The sequence below is a fragment of the Lolium perenne genome, chromosome 2, assembly GCF_019359855.2.
Source record: "Lolium perenne isolate Kyuss_39 chromosome 2, Kyuss_2.0, whole genome shotgun sequence".
Classification (NCBI taxonomy): domain Eukaryota; kingdom Viridiplantae; phylum Streptophyta; class Magnoliopsida; order Poales; family Poaceae; genus Lolium; species Lolium perenne.
This window is the reverse complement of record NC_067245.2, coordinates 250,591,509-250,603,801: the sequence shown is the minus strand read 5'-3', so window position 1 is coordinate 250,603,801 and position 12,293 is coordinate 250,591,509. Positions and strand designations below refer to the sequence as shown.

General features: G+C 41.9%; 2 protein-coding genes across 7 annotated transcripts in view; both read left to right on the top strand.

Moving 5' to 3' along the window:
• The window catches only part of LOC127335580 (probable inactive beta-glucosidase 14), a 226,213-nt gene that overhangs the window by 74,284 nt on the left and 139,636 nt on the right, over positions 1-12,293 (top strand). The window lies entirely within an intron of this gene.
• On the top strand, positions 2,813-11,575 carry LOC127335577 (probable inactive beta-glucosidase 14). 6 transcript variants are annotated; one of them, XR_011752526.1, is made up of 12 exons: positions 2,813-3,049; positions 7,944-8,010; positions 8,398-8,456; positions 8,839-8,914; positions 9,015-9,089; positions 9,169-9,256; positions 9,341-9,593; positions 9,722-9,837; positions 10,105-10,357; positions 10,442-10,558; positions 10,817-10,925; positions 11,202-11,341. XR_011752526.1 is itself a non-coding variant. In XM_051362284.2 (12 exons), exons 1-12 carry the CDS (start codon positions 2,903-2,905, stop codon positions 11,419-11,421), a joined length of 1,581 nt encoding a protein of 526 aa, XP_051218244.1. In that variant the 5' UTR covers positions 2,816-2,902; the 3' UTR covers positions 11,422-11,575. The 6 variants fall into 6 exon arrangements, 5 of the variants coding, with proteins under 5 accessions (XP_051218244.1, XP_051218245.1, XP_051218247.1 ...); XM_051362284.2 differs by having other exon boundaries at positions 2,816-3,049; positions 10,105-10,372; positions 10,456-10,558; positions 11,202-11,575; XM_051362285.2 differs by having other exon boundaries at positions 2,817-3,049; positions 10,456-10,558; positions 11,202-11,575.

Genomic DNA, 12,293 nt, shown 5'->3' with positions numbered 1-12,293 from the left:
ACGACACGAGCATCGTCGATGACGAGCCGGAGGTAACCCTTTGTTCCCTTGTTCTTATCCCATTTCAATCCTTTTGTGTTAGATCTGGCGTTATTAGGGTTCGTCTGTTCCTAGTTCAAACATTTTGTGTTAGATCTTGCGTTATTAGGGTTCGTCTGTTCCTAGTTCAATCCTTTTATGTTAGATCTTGCGTTATTAGGGTTCGTCTATTCCTAGTTCTAGATCTTTGTTATTAGTGTTTGTGATTTGCTTTTGTTTAAGATTTGGTTAACTTATGTGAGTAATCAATCCCATCCGGTTAATTTGTGCCGATGATGATGAATATTTGGGCATAAATTGATTCAGGGTTTTGCCAGTGAACAATTGGTGTGTACAAATTTGTTGTGCATGATCTTTGGTTCACTGACTCAAATCCTGGATATAAGTGTGTCCAATGTAATTGAGGCTACCTCTTTTTTTCGTGCCCATGTTATCATGCATGACCTTTTGTTCACTCTCTGTTTCATCATCGTTGCAATTGACTCCGTGTTTTTTCCACGATCTTTGGTGATACGTGACAGGTGCAGAGCAGCGGCGTCGACAGCGATGACGAGTCCTTCCACACCAAGACTCGTCATGTCCTCAGGAGGCTGCAGTCCGGCTATTACGATGGCCACTTTGCTCGAGGCGTTTACAGGTGCCCCTTCTGCAACAGGAAGCTCCGCGCCACCGACTTCAACTGCCTGGTGAACCATGCTGAATCCATTGGCAGATGCGGCGCTAGAGTTGAAACGATCGTGAACGTGCATGCGTTCATGGCCCAACACAAAGCACTTGGGATTTACCTGCGTAGCCTCCAAGCGAGTCACAGGCGCTACCTTGAAGCGTTGAACGTGCCTACTGCACTCTCTGTATGTGACTGCTCTTTCTGTAGAGCAGCTTAAATTCATGTAAAATGTAGCTTATGTTGGATCTATCGGTAGTACTGTTGGATCTGTCATGAATATATCTATGCTATGTTGGCTGATGTATGCAGCTTATCCTATATTTTCTCCGGATTTGTGCCCTAGATTTTCTACCTGATTGGGTAAAATCGAAGGCATAAAGAAATGAATGGCGTTAAAAAACAGAAGGAGAAGCTGCTCTAGATTTGCTACCAATTTGGCAATCAAGAATGAATGAGATCAAGCGAGAGAGAGGAAAAAGGTGCGTTGAAAACTGCTAATATGGGTGAAAGAGACAGAAACCACTCGTGCCCACGTCTCGGACCCACACGGCTCCACACGCTACGACCCCACACGCTACGGCCCCGCTCCGCTCGTATGACCAAACATGGTCTCGTCCTGTCGCACGCGGTTCCTTTCTACCAGCCCCACACGACGTGGCCCCACACGACGCAGCCCCACTCGTCAGCACGGAACGGTCAACTTAACGGGATTCCTCCCGTTCGAGCTCCTTGTGAGGGTTTCAGACAGGACTTGGGAAAAACTGAGGAAAAACTAAGAAGCTGGGGAAAACTGAGTACAACTAAGGACCCGAGGCCACGAAAAAAAAATCCATTTGTAATATTAGAAGGGGAGAAAAACTGAATGTCATAAATATAATGCTCCAAATAATTCTTGCAAGGGGGCATTCAAAAAACAAGTGATGTATAGACTCATCTTTATCACAGAAAGCACACACTTTACAACCTTGCCAATTCCTTTTAGCCAAATTATCTTTGGTTCAAATTTCCTTCCGGTGAAGAAACCACATAAACATCCTAATCTTCAGTGGTACTTTCATTTTCTAATTATATTTCTTGAGGTATCTTAAATTATCATCAAGCAAATCTAGATACATTGATTTAACAGTAAAAATACATGAGCTAGTTAGACTCCAATCAAAAATATCTCTATCATCGTTCAACTGTATATGCATGAAGCGTTCTACTAACTTTGGACATTGAACCCACTTGTTAGGTGTTAGCCTTCTTCGAAAGGTTACATTCAGAGGTCTGTTAAAAAGAATATCAGCCACCAAAACTTTTTTTTCGATCAGCTATGGAATAAAGGGATGGGTATTGTTGTGCCAATGAAATACCCCAAGCCAACTATCCTCCCAAAATCTAGTAGTTGCACCGTTTCCTACTTTAAAAGACTCCCTACTGGAAAAAAAATCTTCTGTAAGTCTCATTAGGCCTTTCCAAGATGGTGAATCAAATGGCTGTGTTGTCATTTGGAATGTAAATACTTATTGCGTAGAAGTAGAAGTTGTTGCCAAACTTCATCTTCATTAATAAGTTTAAATAGCCACTCCCACTTACAAATTGTTTTTCATGTGTAGTGTGCTTATGATCGTCTGTGTGCTTTTGTGTGCCGTTATGTAATGATAAAGCTACCATATTTAAATATGGTGAGAAGAAATAAAAGTTGTGTTGCCAAAATGGCAACCAAACGCATGTGTTTTGGCTGATCACAGACGACACACTTCTTCTAGGCAAGCATTCAAACAAACTGGCATTTAGATACCACCTGATGTAACCCAGGCCACTAAACGATGGGTCTTTTCTGGCCCGTGGCCCCTATAAAATGCGTTTCTTCTTCATGACGCGGCTACATAAATCAGGCCTAGGGAAACAAAAACAAACGGTTTCTTCTCTCTGTAGTGGTAACGCAAATCAGTCATCAGCTACCATAGAATGGGATTGGCTGCCGACAGACGTAGAGCGGGCTTGAGATGTGTGGAGCGGGCTTGAGATGTGTGGACCTGATCCCGTAATTAACATGGGCATCGTGGCGCATGTGTCCGTCCCACACGTCCGACCCAATCGAGCGTGACCGCGACCGCGAGACGCTATATATTTCCCGGTGAAGGCGAGGAGCAAGATTCCCAGGTCAGTCGCCTGAGTTTCGGAGCTGAGACAGTAACTACAGTGTGACGAATGGCGTGCAAGGCGGCGTTGTCCCGGTGGCTTCTGCTGCTCTTCTTCTGGTGTGCTCACCTGCTTCTGCGCTCGTGTGCGTCGGAGATCCACCGCAGCCAGTTCCCTCCCAGCTTCCTCTTCGGGACCTCCACTTCTGCTTACCAGGTACCCTGAATTGCTTCTCTTTTCCGGCCGTTTTAGTAGCAATAGCAAACTTCAGTCGTTCTGCACATGCGGAGCAGCTATGTCTGGCCTAGAATCGGACAGAAGTTGCTGCCATTACGATCTACGACCAAACGCACCAGTTCAGGTTGCGAGGGGAATAGAATAATAGATACACCAGTTCTTGCCTGAAACTTTTCAGCCAACATACACAGCATCTCTGAAGAAATGTCGGTGCACATCGACATGCCAACCCAGTATCCAAATTTAATGGGCTGGGTCTGGTCATCCAACTGCCCAACCTCGTCGAACCTCCCAGGACCCAGCTCGTCTACATTGGGCTTTTCCAACCCAGCCTGATGTGGTCCACTCGGAGTTCCTCTCTCCGGTGTCTACAGGCTTTGGCTGCTCTGAGAATGTCAATGGGGGACATGACCTTGCCCCTCGGGCTTCGGATCCCCTGGAGTTGGAGTCAACTCCACCGCGTGGAGTTAGGCAAATCCCAGCCCTTCTATTCTTTCTATGGTCTAGATTTAATCGGCTGTTCATATCCTCTTGAAAGCTTCGTTTTCCTCTTCTGGATAAGGCTCTGAAGCTTCACCACATCACAGGTTCACGATTCCCCTCTGTATCCCTGCAACAGCTCCCATTCATCCCTTCCGGCAGGCCGCATACGCCCCTCGTTAGCTCCGGCAGCCAATCGACGGCCTAAGCCCGGCCTCCTTCACTAGCGTCTCCATCCTAGCATGCGCTCGCCCAGGTCGCGAGGACCTCCTCCACGGAGGTGCTGTGTCGCCATGAGCTTGCGGCCTCTACCGAGCCGCCGCGGCACGAGGAGCCGCCACCGACCGCAAGCTTGCAGCCTCCACGAAGTCGAGGCCGCACCAGGAGCTCGCCCCAAATTGCGACCTTGCAGCCTCCGTGGAGTCGCTGCTGCAGCTCGCCCCAAATCGCGAGCTTGCAGCCTCCACGAAGTCTCCGCCGCACCAGGAGCGCACCCAAAATTGGGACTTTGCTTCCTCCAAGTCCGCTCCAGCCTCCAGGAGCTCGCGCCAAGAGTACATAGGCTTCAGGAACTCAAGCTTATGGGAGGAAGAGCAGGTGCACACACAGAGCGATTCCAGAGAGCGATTCCAGCGGCCACTCGAGCAAGAAATGGTAAGAAAATATATATACCAATCAATTTATGATTCCTGTATAGCATACGGTACTTGCAGTTACAAATTAAGGGAAAAGTGTGCACTGTAGTGTCAATGATTGACATAACTAGTACATATGATAAAATAGACTATGTTTCTTGGCTTGTTCACAAGAATTGATTATAGTATCCTGCAAATTGGCTTGTTGGAATGGTACTGACAGGAGGACAATTGAATTGCTCATCTTGAGTATATCTAATACTTGTTTCCTGTCAGATAGTAGATGCAAACCCAAAATAAGAATGAAATGAAATATGATATATTGCAATTAGATTATGTTTCAATAACATAGCATAAAGTACATACTTGAGTGTATGATGTCGTATCCGTAAGATGAGTACGTGATGGAGGTAAACCATTATCGCTCGGTCCCTGAATTATGATACAAACTTGTGAGAAACCAAAGGTTTAGTGTTCTCAATTTTTTTGTAAATAGACTAGTTGATATCTTACCAACAACGATTCCGTGAAACCAGTAGCATTTCCATTTTCGTTCATCCACAAGATATCTATTGGTACCTCGACACCCTGTAGGTAATAAAAACAATTTCATGATTAGACTCAATACGTATGTCGGAACTCATGGACCAATGGGATGAGCAGTAGTTGTTACATTATTTTTGTAGTATTGTACTTCATCACTTGGACCCTCCTTTTTGTCTGTTCCACCTTTCTTTCTTTTTTTGGATTTCCCTTGTGTTGACTTCGCCTGTTTCTTTCCTTTCTTTTTAGCCTTTTCTTGCATTGATTCAACCCAATCCTTTGGTCTCTTATTACTCTTCCGGCCTTCTCTTTTTTTTAAACCAGCCACTCTACTATCCAAGGTTTCTTGTGCCACTGGCGAACTTTCCTCATGACAATCTTCTGGCTTGAAAATTTCCTTTATCTTCTCTTCTATGGTTTTGTTCATTGAATCAATTGAACTGTCTAGTAAGAAATACGTTTCATCAAAATCCACTGCTCTGGAAGCCATGCGACCAAACCTTTTGCATAAAGATTTGTATCGTTGCAATTTTTCTAACTTGGGATCTTCAACAATTTCCTTCCCTCTGTTGTCTTGCACGATGCCTGATCTTGCTTCTTTTGTCCATCGTTTAAGAATGTATGCTTCTGGAATCAACTTGATATTCATCATATCTAGTGATTTTAAAGCATGGCTACAGAGGATCCCAAGTTTCTCGAATTTCTTACAACTGCAAGAAACTGTTTGATTAATGGGGTGAACATATACTTTATATCCATAATCATTAGTTGACTTTCCTTCAAGACTGCAAGTGGCAACACTGAACTCAACGATCGAATCATTCTGCACTGAGTTCTTGATATAATTTGCTGTTGATTTCTCAAACTCCTCCTGGAAGAGTTTAAATATAGGTGGTGTATAAACATTTGCTGCTTGTTGTAGTACTGGCGTGCCCTTCAGTTTTAGCATCGGCAATTTTTTCCTAGCTTCATGTTCAGACTTTATCTCCTTCTCACGCTTCTCTTGCACGGCCCTTTCAAAATGTTTGAAGAACCTCACTATGTCTAAATTAAATTTCAGATGTTGCTTCAGATCCTTATTGAAGCTCTCGCTGAGTTGTGTGCTTCGCATTCCCAATGTAAACACATCCTTCATGTAGCAGTAAGCCCACTTGTGCTTGAGTTTGTAAACACCATCCAGCCAACTCCCTTTCTTCACCTTAGATTGCATCCACTTGAAAACTTCTTCAAACTTCTCTTCTTTTTCATATAAATACATGCAACGCTTGTATTCCTTCAATATTTTTGTTGCTTCATCCTTTTTTTGACTAGGATCACAAGGGAGGACCCCTTGTATTGGTTCTTCATCCAATGTTTGACCAGGGTCACTAGGGAGGACCACTTCTGTTGGTTCTTCATCCTTATATGCACTTAAATGCTTCACTGCATTCTGACCCATGTGCCAGCAACACAAACCATGTATTGTATCCACAAACACCTTGCCAATTGCATTGCCCATTGCTGCAGCTTGATCAGTAAAAATTGTTTTGGGATGCTTTTGATTATGTGCTGCTAGAAAAGTTTCAAACAACCATTCAAAAGAATCTTCTGTTTCATCATATAAGAGAGCTGCCCCAAAAACCACTACTTCTCGAAAATGATTAAATCCAACAAAAACTCCCAAAGGTCTGTACTCTTTGTTGGTAGAATATGTGGTATCAAATGTAATCACATCACCAAATAAAGCGTAGTCTATTAACATTTTAGCATCAACCCAAAATATATTTGTTATTTGCTCTTCACTATCTAGCTGAATAGCATAATGAAATGATGGATTATCAATGACTTGCTGCTGAAAATACTTTAACAAACCTCCTGCTTCCCCATACTGCAAACTACGTTGGCGCTTAGTCCTCAAATAATTTTTCCGATCTTGCAGTGTGTATCCAAGATTGGAGGTTCCACCAACTACTTCTCCAGAAAAGACATGTGCTGCCTTTGGTGCAATGCCAGCGTGATCTGCTGCATCTATGTCCATTGCATCCAATGGACAAATTTTCCGCTGAGATGGGATCAGGTGGATCATATCTGGCCGGTAAAAGATATGATTGTGCTCTGCCACAAAGTCATGTATTTGATATTTGTTAGTTCCCCTGTTCAAAATAATTCCCATCCGTGCATTACATCCTGTTCTTGTTTCAGCTCGCGAAGACTTGTATTGATCCTCGCGTTTATCTCTTGATCGATGACCTTCTTTTCCACACAAGAATCTTGTTGATGTCACCACTCCATTCTTATTTTTATTACTATAGTGTTTTCTAGCATCAAATCCAGTTTTGCCTGCATAAGAAACCCAGAAATTCCATGCTTCATCTGGTGTACTAAATTCCATACCTAGCCTGGGAGTCCAACTTGCAGCATGTTCATCCCTGTTGTTTGGTTCCACGTTGAGATTTTCGCTGAGATGTCCATTGTTGCATTCTGGCTGCATTAGTGAATGCCACCAATACCAGCAGAGAAGAGAAGTATATAGATCTGGAGTTTTGATGAAGAATACAGATCTGGAGGTTTTGAGGAGTACAGATCGTGAAAAGGAAGATGACTATGGATGTGCTAGTTTTGGTGGGAAACAACAATGCGTGGTGTGGTTTTGGTGGGAAAAATGGGGCGACTAGTTATTTTTGGAGGGAACCATGAAAAGGAAAAAAAAACTTCCCTCCAAATTAGTAGATAAATCATAGGTTGTTACCCTCGCACCACCGCCGACTCCGATGGCGGGGTGCCTGGCCTACCACCGTCGTAGGCACCGTGGAGGAGCGGCTGACCATCCGCTGAAGCCGCGGCCTTCAAGTTGAGTAATTTTTTTTTATCCGAATGAAAGCACGGTTTATCTGGATTCTGAAGTTGCCAAAAAAATTTAGAATGTCACTCGCCTCCCCCTTGAAAATTTGTGGTACGAGGGCGTTGGGCAGATGGCTAGTTGGGTGTGGCTGTACATGAGCGGGAGGATGGTCTCAAATTTTCAAGCGATGCCTAATATTTAACTGATTTTAACAACGGAATGATGCTGATTGCTGGGAGAAGCCGAGGAAATTTAGGCGCACGTTTTGGAGTTCTGGTCCCGTTTCAAAATTCATGATTCGGAATGTGGGCTGTGTAGGAGTACATGATACTTCGGCCTCTTCGAGTCGGCCTGAAGTTTGCTGAGAATATAATTTTCAATTTTCCATATGCAGATTGAAGGCGGATATTTGGAGGGTAAGAAAGGACTAAGCAATTGGGATGTGTTCACTCATAAGCAAGGTGAAGCATGAGAGTTTTTATTCAATCTAGACATCGCTCCTTTTTTTACTTGTTATAATTACTTTCATTTATATGCCTTTGTTTTCGTGTTTCCGCTCTTTTTCTCGGCGGTCTGTGTGAAGTCTATGTTGGTAGCCAGGTCTGCGTGTGGTGCCCTATGTGTCTAGTGGGCTGTCATGTTTCATGATGGCCAGTCTTGGGCATGTTTGTAATCTTGGTTTTTGCCCGGTTTTTCTCTAGTTAACTATACAACACTTTCCCTCAAAAAACAAATGCAACACTCTTTTAAATTAATGAGATGAGGCAAAGCTTTTTCCTCTGTTCTTCTAATATGTCTTAATTTCTTGCTTTCTTTCTTACGTTTCTTGTATTCTATTATGGGTTCAGGTACAATTGAGGATGGAAGCAATGGTGATATTTCTGCTGATCACTACCATCGTTACATGGTATGTTTTCTATAAAATGCAAGGAAATCCTGAGGATGGAAGGTTATCATGTAAATTGTAATGAATACTACTCCCTACGTCCCAATGCATGTGGCACCATCGTTTTTCATGTTTTAGGTTTGACCACTAACTCGACTAATAGTACTAATACATGTCAATTGTTACAAAAAAAAGTTATATCATTTAAAACTTTCTTGAATACAAATTCAATGGTACATAACCCATGTTTTTATCTTAAAGTTGATTGTCAAACTTAGACCTTGAAAAACATGTGTGGCACTTATATGGGGATGGATGGAGTACTGAAAAACATTGTTCAATGCATCTCTTTTTGTACTATCCATCTTCTGATTTGTGTGGACTATATTTTTTCCTACTCCAGGAGGACATCGAGCTGATGCATTCCTTGGGTGTCAACTCATATCGATTCTCCATAGCGTGGACAAGAATTCTACCAAGTGAATTTTAACTTCCACAGTCATTTGCTTTCGTCGGGATTGCACTATTTGTTTCTTAGAGTTAAATGTAGATTGCCTCTGAAATTGCTTGTTGCTGCAGGAGGCCGATTCGGAGATATAAATCCAGACGGTGTGGCATTCTACAATCAAATTATTGATGCTCTTTTGCAAAAAGGTTTTTAATAAAAAATTCACGTGGTGGGAATATTTTTTGTATGTCGTAAAATGCATTTGTTAATGGCATGCGTAACCAGGCATTCAACCATTTGTTACAATATTTCATTATGACATTCCACATGAACTTGAAGAGCGATATGGTGGATGGCTGAGTCCAGCAATCCAGTATGTCAATGTCTGTGCCTCTTTGTCTATGTTCCTTCTCTGAAAGAAAAATAAAAGCTTATCTAACTTCTATGTCCTATTCAGGGAGGACTTTGGTTACTTTGCAGAAGTATGCTTCAAGATGTTCGGTGACCGAGTAAAATTCTGGGTTACAATGAATCAGCCTAACTTACTGGCAAAATTCGCTTATATGGATGGATGGTTCCCGCCTAGTCATTGTTCGAAGCCATTTGGGAATTGTGCCTTTGGAAATTCTTCAAAAGAGCCGTACATAGCCGCTCACAATATGATTCTTTCACATGCAAATGCTGTCAGCATTTACAGAAATAACTATCAGGTACAGATAAGACTTCTCTTGGATAGAAAAGGACAAGGTTACCTTGTGTGTTTTCCATACAAAGTTGTCATCATAACGCGATCAACTGAAGATTTTTGTTATGGTTTAATATCTGTGTCATTTGGCAGAAGAAACAAGGTGGATATATTGGAATTTCTGTCGGCGCGAGATGGTATGAACCATTGCGAAATACCACGATTGACCTACTAGCAGTTGAGCGGGCTATATCTTTCAATGTTCCATGGTACTATACTATCCTTTAGGATGATAAGTGTGGATACAGATAATTAATATTTCGTCTCCTCATAAATCCACAACATTTGAGGTTCTTAAAAAGATAACAAATCAGTCTAATACAAGTAATACCAAGATTCCGTGCATCTCAATGTAGTGATTGTTGTTTCACTACAGGGATGAAGAGAAACTCAGACTCTCTGTTCTGAGCTGAACTTGTTTATTCTCCATTATTTCTTCAGAAGCCCTGTTTTTACTTTACCTGTTGTTTTGATAGGTTTCTAGACCCTATGATTCTTGGTGACTATCCTCCAGAGATGCACGAAATTTTGGGTCCAAACCTACCTGAGTTCACCATAAAGCAGCGGAAGAAACTACGTGAAACAAAATTGGACTTCATTGGACTAAATCATTACTCAACATATTATGTGAAAGACTGCATCTTTTCTTCATGTGCACTGGATCCTATCGATGGGGATGCGCTAGCGGTTAGTTCTGTAGAAAGAGATGGGGTGCTTATAGGGAAAGAGGTAATTATAAGACTGGTAACTACCAATTCATGTTAAGTTGGACTTTAAAACATGATGGAAAGCAACAGTAAATAGTGATTGCAGTCCCACTCATGCAGACAGGAGCGCCATTCTTTTATGATGTTCCACGTGGGATGGAAGAGGTGGTTATGTACTACAAACAAAGATACAACAATACAACAATATATATCACAGAAAATGGTGTGGCTCTCTGTCTTTGTCATCTTTTGAAGCTTGAATAATCAGTATTTATCATTTGAGTAGGACCCTATTGGCACATGTCACAAGCTTGTATCTCTATTTGGAAGCAAGTGGAGTATTTGTTTTCGTCTCTCCTTCCAGAATTACATCCAATGCTGCCAGAACTAGTTTTAATGGAGCTTGTCTGTTATTGTGATGTTACAGCCTTACAGAACAATAACGTGTGTAACATAAGCACAAGCTAATTCACATTTTCAGGTTATGCTCAAGCAAGCAATAGCAGCATGAGTGCTAATTATTTCACCAGTGACACGGGAAGAATTGATTATATGAGTGGCTACCTCAAATTTTTAGCCTCAGCCATAAGGTAACATATGCAACTCTGGACACTCCATGCATTAGAATACCGGACGGGTTTGAAATATTCTGCACTGATTAACATTCGATAGTAAAGCATGGTGTTTTGGCATTTTTTTTAGTGCAAAAGAGAATTCAATACAGTGCAGGGCCGTCAGCCCCAAATGGTTGATTGACCATAGCCGACGGTCTGTTCTCATGTTATAATTTCTGTCGTGGCGCTGCTGTCAAGTTGTTATTTTTTGCTACTCTTGTTGCACTCTCTGAATACCAACCTTCGCTACAGGAAAGGAGCTGATGTACGCGGTTACTTTGTATGGTCCCTTCTCGATGACTTCGAGTGGACGTCTGGATACACGGACAGATTCGGGATATACCATGTCGACTTCAAGACACTGCAAAGGACGCCAAAATTATCAGCTGAATGGTACAGGAAGTTCCTCAAGGGTTCACTTCTGAGAAGAGAATTCCAAAATGGATCTGAACCGCAGCAGTATACTTCTTGAGGCAATGATCCTCGTGCCTGATTACTATGTAAAACATGATGCTTGGCGGACTTCTCAAGTATTACTCTCTTGTTTATCAGCACAAATTTTCGAACGGATGTATCCAAGTCAAAATCTCCCAAGATTCAGCTTTGTACATTTACTTTGAACTTTATTTTACGTTGCACTTTTGCTATCAATATAGGGAAGAGAAGATAAAGAGCTGGGCAATGAAAAACCCCATCTATCATCTTGCAATAACAGACTTGTAAACTAAGTAGCATTAGCACTTGAGCAGCATCCGCAGACTACAAAAGGTAATTAAGACCAGGAGCCACCGTCGATGGTCCCAGTTTGTCATTCGTGACATCTGTCTGGTTAACCCATTTACTGAAACTTGCGACAGAGTATACCTCTTTGACATTTGAAAGCATTTTGATAAGACTGGGTGGGTGGTGTTGGTGTGCCAGGCACCAGTATTTTGTCCTAGGGATTGGTACCACTCATGTGCTTTACTTGATGTTTTCTCTTTCATCGAGAGCATCTTGTGGTATTTGTGGATGCTAATAGTTTTTTTTTTCAATATTACTGTCAAGTTTACAAAGTTTGACTTTGATTAAACCCAAAACAAAGTTTGGCATTTGACTAAACCAAGACGCGAGGTAAATAATAATATAGGGACAGATATTTGGTGCACATGAGCATCAGTGATCCTTTTTCAGAAAAGTAATTTAAAATCATATTTCTAAATTCCAGAAAAAAATATGAAAATAAATCATGATGCAGTCACTATTGTATCCTAGAAACGTGTAAACAACTGAAAATAATGTGTATTTTGGGCTGCACAAAAATAACAAATGTATGAATCTGAGTATAGTGATTCAAATCTCCGA

Coding starts and splice junctions, on each gene's coding strand:
- LOC127335577 (XM_051362284.2), top strand. CDS start 2,903: ATGGCGTGCAAGGCGGCGTTGTCCCGGTGGCTTCTGCTGCTCTTCTTC. Junction 3,050..7,943: donor CCTCCACTTCTGCTTACCAG/GTACCCTGAATT, acceptor TTCCATATGCAG/ATTGAAGGCGGATATTTGGA. Junction 8,457..8,838: donor ATCACTACCATCGTTACATG/GTATGTTTTCTA, acceptor TTCCTACTCCAG/GAGGACATCGAGCTGATGCA.